The sequence below is a fragment of the Pyrus communis genome, chromosome 6 (genome assembly GCF_963583255.1).
Source record: "Pyrus communis chromosome 6, drPyrComm1.1, whole genome shotgun sequence".
Classification (NCBI taxonomy): domain Eukaryota; kingdom Viridiplantae; phylum Streptophyta; class Magnoliopsida; order Rosales; family Rosaceae; genus Pyrus; species Pyrus communis.
In genome coordinates, this window is record NC_084808.1 from 22,907,865 (window position 1) to 22,926,791 (window position 18,927).

At 38.4% G+C, this 18,927-nt stretch overlaps 3 protein-coding genes and 1 pseudogene across 3 annotated transcripts; 2 read left to right on the plus strand and 2 right to left on the minus strand.

Annotated features, from left to right (window-relative positions):
• The first annotated feature begins 543 nt into the window (after nucleotides 1-543).
• LOC137736660 (uncharacterized) lies at nucleotides 544-4,021 on the plus strand. The gene is made up of 2 exons (XM_068475896.1): nucleotides 544-701; nucleotides 1,221-4,021. Exon 2 carries the CDS (start codon nucleotides 1,300-1,302, stop codon nucleotides 3,562-3,564), a length of 2,265 nt encoding a protein of 754 aa, XP_068331997.1. The 5' UTR covers nucleotides 544-701; nucleotides 1,221-1,299; the 3' UTR covers nucleotides 3,565-4,021.
• A 1,087-nt stretch (nucleotides 4,022-5,108) lies between these two features.
• Nucleotides 5,109-6,413, plus strand: LOC137736662 (uncharacterized). Its single transcript, XM_068475899.1, has 3 exons — nucleotides 5,109-5,243; nucleotides 5,425-5,581; nucleotides 6,194-6,413. The coding sequence occupies exons 1-3, from the start codon at nucleotides 5,241-5,243 to the stop codon at nucleotides 6,238-6,240; spliced, it is 207 nt and encodes a 68-aa protein (XP_068332000.1). The 5' UTR covers nucleotides 5,109-5,240; the 3' UTR covers nucleotides 6,241-6,413.
• A 470-nt stretch (nucleotides 6,414-6,883) lies between these two features.
• On the minus strand, nucleotides 6,884-10,670 carry LOC137736661 (F-box only protein 6-like). The gene is made up of 2 exons (XM_068475898.1): nucleotides 10,259-10,670; nucleotides 6,884-8,399 (listed from the first exon to the last, which is right to left on the minus strand). Exons 1-2 carry the CDS (start codon nucleotides 10,438-10,440, stop codon nucleotides 7,154-7,156), a joined length of 1,428 nt encoding a protein of 475 aa, XP_068331999.1. The 5' UTR covers nucleotides 10,441-10,670; the 3' UTR covers nucleotides 6,884-7,153.
• Nucleotides 10,671-15,995: 5,325 nt separating this feature from the next.
• LOC137736500 (probable serine/threonine-protein kinase PBL15) lies at nucleotides 15,996-17,784 on the minus strand (annotated as a pseudogene).
• Between the last annotated feature and the right edge of the window lie 1,143 nt (nucleotides 17,785-18,927).

Genomic DNA, 18,927 nt, shown 5'->3' on the forward strand with positions numbered 1-18,927 from the left:
CGTCCATAATATTTGAATACATACTTTGGTAAAAAAAAAAGTGAAGACTAATTATCACTATACCAAATAGTCATTAGCTTTTTATAAGGTTTAACGAGATAACTGAAAGTTGAAATATTCTCAAAATATGCTATTTCGTAAAACGAATATTCTAAGCATATGTTGTTTACAAACTTTATAGTCTACACTAAATAAAGTTTTTTTACCTCTGAAATACTTAGGTCCACTTTCGTATTTATCTTATCGAAAAATTTAGAGTCCTCGAATTTGCACGTTAATCGACATCCCAGCATTTATTAATATCTTATTGATAAATGAACTCAAATTTAAATCACTCAAACACTGTCACGTCATTTCACGATATAACATGTTTAGACACCACCACAAACACACACCCCCATCCACCAATGAAAATTCCATAATTGCCAATTCAAGAGTTAGAATTTAACCATGGTTAGGGTGGGAAAAATGTTGGGTTAGGAAAGCCCATGCTCTGTTTTATATTTTTTGGTATTTGGGAGAATGCCATTGCAGGTTGTGAGAAGTTGTGTTTTTGAGAAAAGGGGCCAGCTTTTGGGGATTTTTGAGATTTGGGCTAGAAGGAGGGGCCGAAAAAAGAAAAAAAAAACTGGTGAAGGAGGTCTGTCCATGGTGTCTCTCTGCGATTCAAATTCCTCAGCCAGCGTAGCTCACATAATAAGGTGATTAAACTCATCTCTGAATCTAGGGTTTCCTAAAATTTAGTGAATTTCATGCCTGAATCATTGATTCTAGTGTTTGATTTCCGACTTATAATTATCAAATTCGAGGTCTTTCGTTAAAAATTCGATTTTTTGGAGCTGAATTGGAACTTATTGAGTTAGATCCATGGCTGAGGTTTCTGATTTCATTTCTCTGATATGGGTTGTGCTTTTTACTTTCATTGATTTTGCATCTGTGTAGTTATGTGCTGCATGTTTGTTTGAGCTAATTACCAGTTCGCTGGTCAACTTTGAGCCTCAGAGCTAAAACTAGACGCATATATTTTCGAGATATGCGTATGAATTCATATTTTGTTTATGTTGGGGTTGCGTGGTGAGGATGAGGGTCTTGAAAAAGCTCGAAAAAGCGTTGTTATTTTCGATATGTATCACGGATATGTATTTGTTGTGGGATTCTTGTGTTTGCATGCAACTTTCATGACAATTTCTAACTGGATTTTTATCTAATTTGACAATAAGGTTGCTGAATCGCTAGAGTAATTGGGAGCATTGTAAAAGAGTAGGCAAACATTAGAGAGGAAGAAGATAGAGTAGGAATATGGACTGCAACAAAGATGAGGCGGCTAGGGCAAAAGAGATTGCGGAAAGAAAGTTCACAGCAAAGGATCTTATGGGAGCAAAGAAATTTGCCTTGAAGGCTCAAACTTTGTTTCCGGGGCTAGAGGGGATTCCCCAAATGTTGGCGACCCTCGATGTGCATATCGCTGCGGAGAACAAAATAAATGGGGAGGCTGATTGGTATGGGATACTTGGTGCGGATCCGAAAGCAGATGATGAGGCAGTGAAGAAACAGTATAGGAAACTAGCTCTTATGCTTCACCCTGATAAGAACAAGTCTGTAGGAGCTGATGGAGCGTTTAAGCTACTATCAGAAGCATGGAGTTTGTTGTCTGATAAATCTAAGAGAGTAGCCTATGACCAGAAGAGGAGAGTACACCAAAGGGTCGCGACTGCGAGTGGGAGTTCGCAGGCTCCTCCGGGTGCCAATGGTTTCTACAATTTCACAAAAGGTGCAACATCAGGCGCACAGACTCAGAAGGTTAATACACAAACTCAGAAGAGTACCACACAGACTCAGAAGGGTACCTCACAGAATCAGAAGGGTACCTCACGGGCCGGCCGCTCTTCAGCTCCTGCTTCATCTCAAAAACCAAGACCGAATACCTTTTGGACAGTGTGTCATAAATGCAAGATGCAGTATGAGTATCTCAGGATTTATCTTAATCATAATCTTCTTTGCCCGAATTGCCACGAACCATTTCTAGCAGCAGAAATAGCTCCACCACCTACAAATGGTGCCAAGTCAGCTCCACCAAAGCATGAAACAGCTGATAGAATGGGTGTGGGATCTGCAGGCTTCAGTGGTAATCAATCGTACAACCAAAACAACTTCCAATGGGGTCCATTCTCTAAAGCATCGGGTGCTTCTACGGCTGCCCAAGCTGCAAGCGTAGTTAGCCAGGCATATGAGACAGCAAAGAGAGAGCGCGAGCACACTCAAGCAGCATTAAAAAGAGAGGAGTTGCGGAGGAAGCATCAAGCCTCCAAGAATGCTGCGAAGAGAAGAAGAGGAATGGAAGATGTCGGTGTCAGCAGCTACGGAAGGGATATCACAAATCAAATGGGTGTGGGAGCTGGAGCTGGAGCTGGAGGAGCTGGAACAACTTATTTTTCTGGATCAAATGGAAACGCAAGGCCCAGTATCACAAGGGATATCTCCCAGATTGAAATTCAAAGTTTACTAAGGGAGAAGGCTAGAAAAGAAATTCTGAAGAAACTAAACGAATCCACTGTATCCAAGACTGCAGCCAAAGAGACGGGGATTGGGAATGAGAGAGAAAAATATTTGGGAAACATTGATGTGCATAACAATCAAAAGCATTCCAGTGAGCCGGTAGACACAAAGAATGGTTCTTCTGACATGAAAGGTTCTGGCATTTCTGGTGTCCGTTCAGATGCAGACACATTGACAATAAATGTTCCTGATTCTGATTTTCATGACTTTGACAAGGATCGAGCAGAGAAGTGTTTTGAAGATAATCAGGTCTGGGCTGCATATGATAATGATGATGGGATGCCAAGGTTTTATGCATTAGTTCAAAAGGTGATTTCTGTGGATCCTTTCACAGTGCGTATCAGCTGGCTAAATTCGAAAACAAATAGTGAACTGGGTCCTCTTAACTGGGTATCCTCTGGCTTCTCAAAGACGTGTGGGGAGTTCCGGGTAGGGAAACATGAAGTGAGTAATTCACTTAATTCTTTCTCTCACAGAGTTCGGTCAACAAAAGGTCCACGGGGGACTATTTGCATATATCCCAGGAAGGGGGATGTTTGGGCGCTATACCGGAATTGGTCCCCGGACTGGAATGAACTGACAGCTGACAATGTCATTCACAAGTATGACATGGTTGAAGTTGTTGAAGACTTTAGTGAGGACCAAGGTGTGCTTGTGACGCCCTTGGTGAAAGTGGCTGGCTTCAAGACAGTATTTCACCGGCACTTGGATCCCAGAGAGACCAGGAGGATCCCTAGAGAAGAGCTGTTTCGGTTCTCTCATCAAATCCCTTCAAGCTTGATCACGGGTCAGGAAGCTGCAAATGCTCCGAAGGGTTGTCGGGAGCTGGATCCAGCAGCTACTCCGTTGGAGCTTCTTAAAGTTATAAACGACCTTAAAGAGGAAGATACGATGGAGATTGACAAAAAGTGTCAGCAAGTCGATGTAGCAGATGATGTAGAGAATGATACTGGCATAGATATAGCAGCCAATTCCATTCCCGTCACGGAAGAAGCAAAAGGGAGCTGATATATGCAGATAGAATTTGCTGCGACATATTTTGGGGCCATGCAGCATGAGTTGGAAAACTGAATTTTTGTGGAAAGTTTGTAATGATACTCCTTACGGCACCTCACATCATCTGCAGCAGAGTCTGATAGGTGAAATGCCATGCGCCCAGGGAGTTGAAGCGGCTGAGACGCTGAAGGCCCTTTCACTGCAGCTCAATCCGAGATTTTGCTCGCGGCATTAGAAGGTGAAAGCGTGAAAGCCCGGATATTGACATGCCCTCTTCCAACAGCCATTTTTTGTTTCCTGTGAAGGATGTATCTCTAATTATTGGTTGTCCATGAGCTGATGCTCCATTCCCTTGATGTAGTTGCTATGACCTGCCCAATTGCATCTTCTTGCCGCATGTTTCGTGTAAAACTCTGGTGTTGCTGTGTTAGTCTTCTGATTACTTATCAAATAGTCGTGCATTCTGATACCCCATTTCATTTCAGTTCACGAGAGACATGGTTTTCTGATTTATTTTCTTGTTTCTGTAAACTCTTATGAAACCGGGCGAGACGAAATTTCTGCAGATGAAAAATCGTGATTTTAATTTCAAGTAAATACGCTATCATTTATTATATTCTTTTACACTTGTAAGTGAGAAATTTTGAGTTTGATTTTCGTTAAAATGGAATTTGAATCACATTATTGTAATTATAATGAGGCTTAATTCAATATTCTACCACCTTAATGCAGCTAACATCGTACGTTTAAAAAAAAAAAAAAAAACAATCTCAAAGTACATTAATTAGGCTTTTGGGCGGTCATCGTAATTTTTTAATACCTTGAGAATTTAAGGGCTTTATATTTTTGCCAAGTGCTGAAAAATCCGATGCTTCTAGATACTTTCTTTTTCGATGATTTTTTATTTATTTATTTTCCTAAAAATAGACATGTCGTTTTCATAAAAACCGTCACGTGCATGGTGTTTTGCATATACCGCGTACGTAATGGATCAATTTTCGATTTCTAGATACGGGATCCGCCAACAGGATCATTTCCTGATTTTTTTTATGAGAATCTAAGGATTTATAAATTGTGTCTGTTTATTATATGTTGTGCGTTTTTATCCAGTATTGTTTGTATTTAATTTTAAATAAAAATATTGAAAATGATTTCTAATCATACGATATACGATAAATGGACACGATTCATGAATATCTGGATCCTCACAAAGAATATCCAATCAAAGAGAGATTTTTCAATATGATCGGTACACGATATGGTACACCACGTTTTATTATACAAATGGTGGGATATGTGTGTTAAAAAGTTAATAACTTAAAAATAAAATTTCCACCACTTTTATTAAAACACGTGGTGTACCACTTGTATTCCCGTTATAACTAAAAATTTCATTCGGTGAAGATCCGGTTTCCGGGATACACGCACTTACCCCTAATCACCACCCGACGCGTGTCCCGAATTGCGTGGTTTGGCCAATCGCAGCGAAGGCGGTGACTCCGTCACGCAGCGGTCGGGGACCCTATCATCCGTTTGCCAAAGATAAAACCGTCAGAAAACGCTACTGTTTTCGCGGAAGAGAAACTAAGGGCGAGAGTCAGAACTCGCCTCAGAGAGAGAATTCGACCAGGAAGGGGAGGAGTAATCACCTGCGACGCACTTCAGCTACCGGATCTACACCCGCAACCATGGTAACATTCTCGCTGATCCCCTCTGTAATGTTAGATGAAATCATTTGGGTTTTCCAAAGTTTTGTTCTTTGATGCAGATCTGTAAAATTGAATCGAATTGTTTTTGTAGCTGCATGTGAAATTGGGATTATGCTGATGATGTGTGTGTATGTATTTAAATTTGAATTGGGGATCTTTGCAGACGACTTCAAGGCGTTTGGCTGACAGGAAGGTGGAGAGGTTCGAGAAGAACATAACGAAGAGAGGGGCGGTGCCTGAGACGACCGCCAAGAAGAGCAAGGATTATCCAGTGGGCCCGATTCTCCTTGGCTTCTTCGTCTTTGTTGTCATCGGATCATGTATGTGTAATCTCACTCAATTTAGCAGATCACAAACCTGATATGATTATGTCATAAGCTAGAGTTTACCTAATTGATTTCATTTGAATAATCCGTATAATTGGTAATTGTATCTGGGTTCAGCTCCCATTTGGGATTCTTGATTTGGTTGGTGTGCATTGTATTGTGTCTGCTTGCCATGGAATTTGAAGGGGATTAAGAAATTGATAGAAAGATTGAAACTTTAAGCTCCCATTTTGCATTGCTCATTTGGATTGAAGCCGAAAAGGGTTTCGAATTTGTTTCGATGTCTTGATTTGAGTAAGATGAAAACCGAAACGTAAAGCACTTAATTGGCAATGCTCATTTGGGTTGAGGCCGAAAAGGGTTTTCGAATTTGTTTCGTTTCCTTGATTTGACTAAGATCAAAACCGAAACGTACAGCACTTATTTGGCAATGGTCATGTGGGTTGAAACCCAAAGGGATGTTTGAACTTGGGACATTGCCTTGATCGAAAATATAAGGGGGGGTTTTGCTAGTTTCAGTTCTTCTTTTCTGTTGCAAATTTGATGTGCATGAATTGAATTTTTGGTGGCGTTGCGATTCTGACCTTTTGATTTTGTGTGGACCAGCTCTCTTTCAGATAATCAGGACTGCTACAAGCGGAGGCATGGCCTAATCAAATCGACGCTGCTGCTGCTGATGCTTTCTAATTTATGAGAGATGGCATGAACCTGTCATGCCATTTACCGTTTGTTAGCGATTAGGAAACTGATGATATACAGATGTGATGTAGTAAGAACTAAAACAGCGGAAGTTTGAATAAAGGACCCCTTCCTCTGCTTCGCTTAATTCTACCTTCTTTTTTTTCTCCCTATACCTTTCATTGTCATTGGCTAGATTAACTTGCATCTCTCGTCAGTGTCACCGAGATATAATCGTGTCTCCGACAATCGTTTCTCTTGTGGTTGAGTTTGCATGACAACTTCAGGGTTGTGAAAACCACTATTTCCCTTGCCCTTGGCAATCCACCACTATCAAGGTTAAGGATGTACAAATTTCGGAATTATTTGTAGTAAAAACGATTCGTTCTTGTAGATGAGATTGTATTTGTGAAATTTGGGCTTGTTTGATAACCATTAGACGAGGTTGTATTTGTGAAATTTGGGCCCGTTTGATAACCATTAGACGAGATTGTATTGTATTCGCCCAGTTCTACGTTGTCCGAGACAAATCAAGGCTACCAATTTGAAGAATTCGTGTGCGCTTCTGATTTTCCAAATTCCAGTTCCACCAATGAAAATACACCTGCAAACAATATATAATGGTAGACAGACGGTTTATTTCAGTACAACCAGAACCAGTTACAAACACAGATGAGATTACATTCATCGAGTGACTGAAACATAGGCATTCTAATCTGTCTTCCGGAAACAAAGCAATGTGTCAAGTTTGTACACAAAAGAGTAGACTCCGGCCGTCATACAACTTACAACACATGGAATTGTCCACTTGATTAAAACAAATAACGAAAATTGTCTAGAAACAAGTTGGCCGGGAAAGCTTGCAACCGACCGTGACGAAACCGATGGCTAAGGAACAGCAGTCGGGGTTGGATAAAATGCGGTGCCACATGCAATCCATTGCCGCTTCCTCCCGTGGGGCACCACGCAAACAGGGACCTTGAGCCATTCCCTGCTCGACACATTATATGTAACCAATCTGTTCATTTGTCTCGACCTCAAGGACAGCATGAGCAAGCCTTTGTTACCCAGGCAAGTCATCCTCACGTGCTTCCCGTAAAAGTCCAAGCACCATATATTTGGCATTCTGTCAACCTCCTTCCAAAGAAGTGTCATTTTCTGAAGCTCCCAAATGCACACGCATGTGGCAGCATTCTTTGATAACAATCCCACGAGCATGATCCGGCCTTCACATTCAGCAAGTGTATGGTCAGTCAGATGCAGCGGGGTGGGAATTATAAACTGCTTCCAAAACCCAGTGGCCATATCATATGACACAATCCCTTCAGGGTCTGAACGCATGAAGTAGAGTGTGCCATCGATTGAAACAGCCTGCGACCGGAAATTCAGCGATAGTGGCAGCTTAACACCTGATGGCATGATTCCTGGACGGGTCCAAGAATTCGTCACTGAATCATAAACTTCATACTTGCCATCACAAACCACCCACAGGATCTTGTAGCCGCCGCTGGTTGAACTCCTATTCAAAGTCATCCCCACAGCAATGCGAGACCAGACCTTAACTGACCTGGCCGGCAACTCTTTAAAAGATTGATTCAGCGGGTTGCAAACATAGAAGTTCCTATTACCGATATCAAGAAAACATACCAGTCCCCCTGCTGAAGCCACCGGTAAAACAATTAACTTTGTTGGCAAAGAAGAAAGAGTGGGATGGTGCCACTTCTTCAAGGAAGGGTCATACATGGCTCCAGAATTCACATTTTCATGAGTGATGGTGTAAAACCATGGAGTAGTTTGTGGGACCTCCGCACAATGTTGAGAGAAACTTTCAGTATCCAGCAAGGAATTCCATTTCCTGCATACAGTACGAAATCGGAAATATGTAGCAATGGGAAGCCTAGCAATGACAGCTTCATAAAGGTCTTCCGGGAAATCTTTCCAAATATGCTGTTCCATAGGCCCAGTGGTATTGGTAGTTTCAGAGGATTTACCCCGGGTTCGCTCCTTACGAGATCTCTTGGTAGGAGGAGGCTTGCATGGTTCCATCATCTTAAAACTTCCAGATTTTCCAGCTGCCATCATAAAACTGTAGTAATCATCTGCAGAACCTTCATCAACGTTAATTGGGCACCACCTGTGTAAATTGAAGTAATGATTAAGTTAATTATATGCTCCCTAATTGAGGAACTTTACTGCAGCTAGAAATTAAAAAGGGAAGAAAAATGAAATGTACACATGTAAAGGTCAACAAAGTACATTAACACAAAGACATGAGAAACAATAACAAGTTCTGAACTATTGAGTACAAAGATGTAAAACAAAACCCAATCTGGAGTTCTTATCGAAAAATTGAAGTAGGCAAATCTATGAGGCTGCTTCTACGAGGCCTTATCTACGATTTTATTAGGTTTTTCTTCTTCTAAGAACATATTCAAGCCAACTCCGTGCAGTACAGGCTACAAGCTTTACTGAAACTCTATTAGATCCCTTAGAAAAGAACTTCACTTAGCCTTAAATATTAGTTTAAGTAATCTGCAATAACTTATCAAAAGAAGCAAGCTAATACTAGAGCATGGAATTGACCACAAATGAAAGATATTGAATATTAAGGACTTAAAGAGAAAGGAAGGGTCATGGATGTAGTAGTACGCAAGACCTATGACACTCAAATTTTGAAGGTTCCACCCCAAAAAAACTGAAATCAAACACCAAGCATAAGTTCAATTTCAACAGACATGAGGTGAACAAACTCAGAGAACAAGTGAGCAAATTAAGAAAACATTTCGTCCTTTAAATTACTTTAAGAAACATGCTTCTCCCAGTGTGCCGGATTCTGTTGTACAATAAGCTAAGTTTTATACACTTTGAGATTGTATTTTTCATGAAAATTAAGCAATAATCGCTAAACAATGCCAACTTTAGGCAACAAATTATTGAAGGCTAGAATCCAAGTTAGCCAGATTACCAGTCAAGAAGTGAAGACAACCAAGCAGAACATGTAATGCTAACCAACAACCTACGCCGAACAGAAAGAGATATAGAACATGTAGGAAGTTTGTTAAAACACTAAATATGAAGAGGTCTACGATTCAATGGAATATACGTAAGCATACAGCACAAGGAACCAAAAGGTGAAGTTCATGTGAGATATTTAACCAGAAACTAATTGTTTTTATTCAGTACCCTAATGTAATGAACGTCACCTACCAATTTACCCAGCTTGGTCCAAGGAGACTGTTCAGTTGGCGGTCTATGTTTCTGAAAACCCCTCTTCCAACTTTTCCTTCATCTAATCAGATTCTTAAAGTTCAGGGACCTAACTGTTTTTTTGCTACTGCCCTTTTCTGGTTCGCTATGGTAGACGTAATCAAATGGTTTTAAGACAGAAATGGGCAACCATGAATAGGTTCAGAGTACAGAGTTGGCCATGAGCCTCCCCAAGAACACCGTGAACCCGGAAACCCAACCCCGGCTGGACAGTCAGGAAGACAAACCAGAAAGGGGAGAAAGAAACAAAAATATCAAATATTTGCACCATTACTACTGTCTATCACTAAATAGTTTGGTAGAGCCCATCAATTTTGTGACAAAGAAATAAGCTAAACATAAAAGGAAAAGAGATGAAGCTCATAGAGTAAAAGGCAGTAATTAAATAACAAATTCCTCAAATATTTAAGACCCAACTCCACAATGGCAAAACCATTTCTGCAAAGCAATCAGACCCAATTTCTCAATCGTAAATGGCAACACAGCAAACAAAGCAAAACAACCAAATTCAGCAAGAAAATCAAGGAAAGCCATGTAATTTACACTTCAGAGGAAGAAAAAGAAACCAAATATAGCAAACAAGCAAGCAACTCGAAAAAAAATCAGAATACCACCAATAAATCATGAAAAGAAAGAAAGAGAAGAAATTGAAGAGATGGGTCGGAAAGAAATGGAATTTGAGAAGGCGGGAGAGATCCAGAAGAGCGAGAGAGAGAAGAAAGAAACCTGAGGAGGTGGTCGTGGTGGTGGTGGTCCTGCTGTGGTTGCTGAGAGTGGCGATGGCGGAGCAGAGGAGGCAGCTGTAGCTGAAGTTGAAGATGGTGTTGGTAATGAGGAGGAGGCGGGTGAGAGCCGACGAGCTCCTGAAGCTGACCGATGAGCTGCCTCAGCATGGCCAGCCCTTCCATGCCCCTCACAGGCTCTCCCTCTCTCTTCTCTCTCTCTCCTCTCGCGATTGACGACCCAAACTCCCAAACAAAACACACAAAAACCAGACCTTTTATTCTTCTTCTTATTTTTATTTATTTTTATTGAGAATTAATTAAATAAATAACAGGAGAGCACCAGAAAAACCAGAGCTGCCCCTTTCTCTTCTTCCTCCATTCCCCAACCCCCCATAAACCCAACCCAACTTCCACTCTCTCTCTCCTCTCTCTCTCGCTCCCCCCAACCCACTCTTCCTTACCACGTCAGCGCGCCCATTCCATTTACCTTGTACTGTCATTACTCCATATAAATCCTCTCATGATTTATGTGTTCTCCATTTCCAACTCTATCCTTCCCCAATGTTTTATTTTTGAAGTTAAATTTTTTGACCCTAAAAATAATTACTATTTCACTTGTTATAAGGATTAACCAATGTCCTCCTTGAACTTTGATTTTAGCAGATTATCCCCTCGAACTTTTATAAATAACAAATTCCCCCTATAGTTAAAATTTTTAAAAATTTATCCAATTTTCCATATATCTTGATCCCGGAAACAATACATGAAAACTGTATAAGGGAAAAAAGGTTGAAAAATTGAATGAAAGTTTCTAAAAATCTAACGCCAAGGGGGGAATTGGCTATTTGTAAAAGTTCATGGGATAATCGGTAAAAATTAAAATTCAAGGAGGAAATTGGCAATTAAAAAAGTTTAAAGGAGTAATCGGCTAAAATTAAAATTCAAAGAAAAAATTGACAGATGCATACAAGGTTCAGAGAGCAAATCAACAAATACCTCCTTAATTAATATGTCATGGACTTTTGATAGAGTATTGTAAAACTATATACACATTACATTATATAACACAACTGAATTGGTATGTAGGCAGTCAAACTAGAAAAACTTATTTGCTACAACTGTTCGTGGATTTTGTCGGATGCTCAAAATAAAAGTTTATTGTTTACAAATTGTTTGGTAATCATTTCGTTTTCTTTTTAACTTTTAACCGAAATTAAAATTATATTTGGTATTGTTCTAAATTTTGAGGATGATCTTCATAAATTTTTTTATGATTCTTCATCTTCAGAATTAATGTCAATTACCAAAACCTTCTATAACTATTTGTAACTTTTATTTAGAAACAGAAATAGTGACCAAACAAGTTTTATTTTTATTTTTATTTTTTTTGTTACATATTATTTAAACTTTGAAAATAAAGTGGTTTTTTTTGTTAATGGGTATAAGAGTAAATTCATAAGTTTAACATAGGGTTTTGCAATCAAGCGTGTGAACGCAAAAGATTTTAACTTGATGATGGTCAAGGAAACCACGGAAGAGAGCGAACTTTTGAAGTACCAAATAATAATAGCTTGGCTTTTAGAGATAATCAACGGCTGTGGTTAGATCTGGGAAGGCTCTTTCCTTGTTGCCCTTGTTCCACGCACACCGCATGATTGTCCCTCCCAACACTTTTCCCGTTTTATGATGAATTTTGTTATAATTATTGAAGTGCCCACCCCTACTTAATGCCTTTTTCAGTCTTTTCATCTACTCATTTTCCATAATTATCACAATACCCCTCAAGTGCTTATCATTATTCATCTTTCTTGTTTTCCCTTTTCATTTTTGTACTAAAAAAAATGAGATTACAAACAAAGCCCTAGGGCACGACACACCAAAATGTTAAAATAAAGCTTTTTAGTCAAAACAGTTTTTAAGTTTGGCAGAACTCCCATTTTGATTACAGAGATTTAAAGTTGATAAAAGTGGTCTTTAAGATTATTCACCGTCAATTATTTTGGTCTTTCCATGAAAAATCTCCATTAAATTGACAATAGTTTTTTCAAATCAACCCCTCCACTTAAACTGATGGTTTTATCAATTTGATGGAGATTTTTCATAGGATGATCAAAATGATTAACAGTGGACAATCTCATAGATCATTTCTATCGATTTTAAATCTTAGGGAATAAAGTGAGGCGTTACGACAATCTTTTGGACCATTTTAAATAAACAAAATCCACATTTGAGAAACTAAAATATTATGACTTAAATGAGACACACGTTTACCAAAAAGTTGGCTTTTTGAAAAATACGTTCGAAAGCTCCTTCATTTTGCTTTTTATGTAAAATTACTCAAATTTTTAGATATTTTTTCATATGTGCGACATTACAAAAGACTAAAATTCAGCCTCCGCGCACAAGATGCTTGTAATTGCTTGAACTGCAAATCTTTGCAAACTAATCAATTTTACTTTCAAGACACTAAATATGTTATATGTTGTACATCAATTTATTTCTACAATAAGATCAATCTGAGAGTTCATTCATATGAAAAGACGATAATGATTTTGAAAGCAAAAGTATGTAACAATGGGAAATGCAAATCAGCAAAGTTGAAAATACTCTTCCTTCATGCGAAATGAAAAGCCATAAATGACGCTGATAATAACTACCACTAAAAACATGAAGAAAAGAAAAGTTGAAAGAAAAATTGCATACATTCCCCCTCACAACATTTGTTGAAATGAGTGATGGCAGCAAACCTTGTCTTAAGCAATCAAAGTCATACAAGTTCCCCACTGAAGAAAGATCACATACGCAAATGTCATTATACAAGTGGATGGATATTTGAAAAAAAAAAATCTCCCTATTTATATAATATGTGACGTATCGCCTAATGTTCTAGACACATTAAAAGATATCTCTCTGTTGAAGATTAATTCTACTCTTTGAAGCACGGGATACCTCAGACTTCGAAAAAGAAAAAAAAGAAGCAATCATACAATTCATTTCCTAAGCAAATGGTCAATCTACTCATTCGATCACACATCATGAAGTGACTAATAAGTGAGGGGATGTTTTCCTTTTCCTTTTTCCATTTTATCAAATCACATCTTAAAAGTAGGTTAATAAAGTTTCAATTAGATTAGCTTAAATTAAGCTAAGAAAGATTGATTTAAATGTTATTAACCACATGTGATAGTGTCACTTGAGAAATGAGCATATGTTACAATTTGGTGACTATTGTAGTTATTTGAAAGTTTCTTTCTCCTAAGACTCGTGGGGCTTTCCTTTACCTACTAATTTGTTACACCCCCAACTCCAGAGTCATGCGCCAACTGATGCAATAAGTACCAATTGCTTAAACCCAAAACATAGCTACCTAAGCTAAATTGTTGCTTCAATGCAGCACTTGAGCCTTGCCGAATTAACTTGTCTTCCTATAACACTCATTCTCTCTCTAGAAGCTTTATAAATGGAGAACCATTTTGTGAGATGTGAGACAAGCGGGCGATCAACATGATTCTATTGTGCGAAGTGTTAGAAAATTAAGCGAGTCGTTTGATTGCCTCACATTCTGCACAAACATAGGATCATCTCAATCGTTTTAATGTCTCACATTCAGCAAAACGAGATCTACTAAAGTAGTTTTTCTCTCTCGCCTTGTTGTGTATATTAGAGACAATTTATAATGTAATTATATCATAATTCGATTCAGTAACAGTCCAACTACACAACTAAACAAATTGAGGGAGAAAAAAGTGGGAAAATGGTAATTAGGTATGGGGGAGGTGGAGAATTTGGTAAGGGAGGAAGTAATGATTAAATGTGGAGGCTTAAAGTTAAGGTGAGAGGGAAGGTTTTGAAAATTAATGATTAGGTTTGGCAAAACCAAGGGGAGTGAGCGAGTGAGATGCGGATGCGGTTTTGTAATCATTTCACATGGCTCTCCTCCTTCTTCTTCCCTCCTTGGGAAGGACGAAAGAAAGAAGACATTGGGTCATTTTGGTCATTTGGGTGGTTACTGGTGGGTATAAATGGTATAATTGTCCATCATCACATTCATCATCGATTCCCTTCTTTTACGTGTGCATTCCATTCCCTTTCCCCGTGTGACATTGCTTTTTTGAATCTTCACTCAACCCTTTCCATTTTCCTCCACTGATTCCGCGCCATTTCATCTCAACCCATATAAATGCAAACTTTAGGTTGGGAGTAGTCCATCCGACTCTAGCAGCATGACCGTCTTGCCATCATGTGACTCCAAGCGTAATATGTGACATGTCTCGAATATTTTGTATGTGTGACAATAAAAATTGATATCTGAAAGATAAAATTGATCAATGATGTAGTTTTAAGTGATATATAGAGAGTTTTCCTTATTTCTTGAGTTAGTTCATGTGCGACACTTTTTATATCGAATTCATGTCGATCGTACTAAATTTCTTATTTCAGCAAAAAGGGTTTGTAATTGTATTACATCAAGCTTCCCAATATTTTTCAACCACTAGCAATATACGATATGTCAGGAAACCACATCATTGTAATGTCCATTAGTAGATGCACGTGAGAGTCAGTCCATGTAGTTGCACCCACTGTCCACAATTGTTACCTATGAAACCGTCCAATGTTTCTTTGATGTTCTTCTTGAGCATGAAGCAACAAAGGTAAGATGCTTAACAAAATGTCTTAATGAGGCTAAGACATAATAGATAGCCAATGACAACAAGTTAAAGTGGTGTGCGAGCTTCGTCTTGCTCTGATAGGAAAAAAGAACATTAGAATTAGATGCCTCATTTTAGACATTTATAAATCAAACATTTGTTACTTTCTAACTTTTGATTAAGGTGCTTTTACCTTTGATTAAACTCTATATTCTAGGCATATTTTCAACTTAAGTTTTTTTTTTATTTTAAATTCATTTTAAATTCACTTTCATATAAAAAATGCTCTCAATAATATTAATCAATTTATTGCTATTTTTTATGATATCTCATCTCTTCCTCAATTTAAGGATTCAATTATATCTAGTCGGATGAAGATTAATTGGATGGAATATAATTTTTTTTTTTTTAAATTTTCAACTCAGCATTTTATACAGATTGTAAAAAAATAAGAGTTCTTTTACAATTAAAATACGAATAACACAACATGTACCAATAACTTGACAAAAACTGACCGCATGATGTACGAAGAACACATATAGTACTTCACAAAAACTGACTGCACGATGAGAATTCCGAGGATCCGTGAATCATGTCCGTTCATCATACATCGTGCGGTTAGAAATCATTTTAAATATTTTTATTTAAAATTAAACACAAATAGTACTTCATAAAAACTAGTTGCATGATGTACGATGAACGAACACGATTCATGGATTCCCAGGATCCTCATCAAAATGATCCAGAGAAGATCCTGTTAGTATCTCATAATTGTATGTTAAAACGATGTTTGAGTATTTTTAGAATTCAAATAAAAAAATTATTTGAGTTAAAAAAAAAAAAATTTCAAACGAATTGTGATAAGTTAAGATGTTTGTTGTGGTTCTAGAAGATTTGTGAATTAATGGGTAAATTAAATATAATAAAAGTCATAATTTTTAATAAAAACTTATTAGAAAAAAGTTTGATCAAAATTTTAAAAGCTGTAGATGTTTGATTCAAAAAATTCGAAATTAAGGCGCCTATATCAAAAACCTCAATTCCTAAACGCGCCACTAATAAAATCATAGCATTACTCATAATATAATATTATTTTGAACTCAACTACATCATACTATATCCAAATTGAATGAAGAAAAACGAGAAGGAAAAGGAGGTTACAACCTAATTGCTACATACTGTCATCTGCATCCTGCATTGGTTGCCTAATGCCTACATGCCATGAACTGTCTTCTCCCTTTTGTTAGGTCTAGCATCACCAAACCGTTGTAAAAGCATTAAACCTTCAAGACTTTCAACAACGTTCTTCATTGTCGGACGGTTTGTCGGGAAAAATTCAACACAACGCATCCCCAGCTCTGTAATTGCCGTACCATCTTCAATAACATAACTCCAGTCTTCCTGTAAGCTTCTGTGGACAAGTGAGCAATTGGGCTTATATTCCTTCTTGGCCCAGTACTGGACTAAATTGTCCAGGCCCAAATGGGGTTCTTCCACACTCTCTGGCTCAAACCCTCTCTTGGCTATCAGGCCCAAGAGAATCACACCGAATGAGTACACATCACAGCTCGTATGCCAATACCTACCACCTGAAAAATGAAACGCTTTTTGTTTTTCATCAGTTTTGAATGGTTCTTCTCTCCATTGAAAGTTCATTTTTTTTTTATTAAATAACAGATTGTCGATATGGTGCGAGATAAACATCACTAACATTTAGTAGATGATATTCCAATGAAAAAAAATTCAACGTGTTACTGATACATATAGATACAAAATTATAAGAATCGAACAATCATGTACGGATGATTTTTATAGTTTTGAAAAGAACCTTTAGCAGCAAAAAATGGGTCAACAAAGCCGATGGACATTGGTATCTGCTTTTTTGGTGTAGTCATTTCACCATTGATTCCTCCACTAATGAGTCCAAAATCAAATAATTTTGGCTTGCAATCCTAAAAGACACCAAAAGTCGTGAAGATATTTATTAATTTCAATGCAGATTTGAAACAGAGAAAAAGATAGGTCTGAGGTCCAAACCCGATCCAGAATTATATGAGATGCATTCGTATTTAGCACCAAATATGGCTTCTCCTTGTTGTGTAGAAATTCAAGCAGGCCTGCTAATTGCACAAGCACATTCACCCTCTGAACCCAGTTGAGATAATCTGCGTATAAATTTAAGCAATTAGAGCGGAAAACGATTATGAGCAGAAGTGTTCCCTATATGAGCGGAAAGCGCCTATGTTAAACACTATCAGCAACGTTTTTGATCATATCATATAAGCTACTTGGTAACCCACAAGAAATTGAAGGTTCAAATCATAAACTGAACTTACCTTTGTCAGTCAAATTATGCAGTGTGTCCCATGGATTGAGGTCATAAACAACACCTTTCACTTCTTTTTCACAGCAGTAAGCAATCAATTTCACCAAGTTTGGATGACCATTTAAAGTGGGATGTGTCAAAAATTCGACTTCTTCCTGCAGTAAAAACCAAATCATCAATTGGTAAACCCCCCAAAACCAAAAAGCTTTAAACTTTCACAACTTACCTTAACCACCAGAAACTCATCATGCATGAGTTTACTGCAGCCTGCTGATTTTTCATCCCATATTTTTACTGTAACATCTCGAACTTGATCTGTTCCAGTAAATCCTTGCCTAATCCGTCCTCGATATAATTTACCGAACTGGGTAAATCCAATCAGGTTTTTCTGGTGAAAATCATTGGTGCATGCTTTCAAGTCCCCAGATGTAAACACTGTAATGTTTGCTGCAGAATCCATCAGCCACAGAAAAAAATTCAGATGACAACTGAGCAGAAAAATAGCTATACTAGGCCGGTTATATATATATAATAGCTAGCTCAGCGGCCTGATTTTTTACTCTATCCAAACTTCAGAAAAATCAAAGACCAAATATAAAAAGAAAATTAGACGTTGACAATTATATGTTACTCTTCCTAATGATATACAACGAGATTTTACGTGATTTTTTTATGTTTTATTTGAATCTCGGACGATGTCGCTTTGGTTGTGATAACTCCAACGGTTGACTTATACTGATTCCATGGTCCAACGCATAAACAATAAACATCGAATTACGACGAAGGTGTACCTGATTCCATTGCTACAAAGCTAGAGAGACGGTATGTTGCTATATGTCACAGAAAACCTAATGGAAGCCTACAACAATCGTATTGTAGTGGCTACAACGACCATATCCTAATTAAGTTGATCTAAAATCGGAACGTCATTAAATGTTTGCCTAATTATGCTCAAACCAAATCCGAAGTCATTAATGATGTAATGTACAGTTACTCTAATTGCATTCCTGTCACATCCTAGTCCGCATAGTAAGATATTGTCCGCTTTGGGCCACGCCCTCATGGATTTGTTCTTGGGTTTCCATCCAAAATGCGTCTTACTATAGGGAGGTGGACATGTACATATAAGGCACATCACCTCCTCTTCCCCAGACGATGTGGGATCCCACCTACCTTAGGGGCCCGACGTCCTCGTCGGCACACTTCCGGCTGGGGAGTGGCTCTGATACCAAATTGTCTTGTCCGCTTTGGGCCACGCCCTCATGGATTTGTTCTTGGGTTTCCACCCAAAATGCGTCTTACTATAGGGAGGTGGCATGTACATATAAGGCACATCACCTCCTCTCTCCCGGGCGATGTGGAATCCCACCCACCTTAGGGGTCCGACGCCCTCGTCGGCACACTTCCTGCAGGGGAGTGGCTCTGATACCAAATCGTCACATCCCAATCCGCATAGTAAGATATTGTCCACTTTGGGCCACTCCCTCGTGGATTTGTTCTTGGGTTTCCACCCAAAACGCGTCTTACTATAGGGAGGTGGGCATATACATATAAAGCACATCACCTCCTCTACCCGAGCAATGTGGGATCTCACAATTCCGATCAAATTCGATTTTCGCGAAGATAATTTAATTTGCCGTGTTCTATAAGAAAACTCTCGAAATATGGAATATGCATAACAAGCAAAGGGGGTGA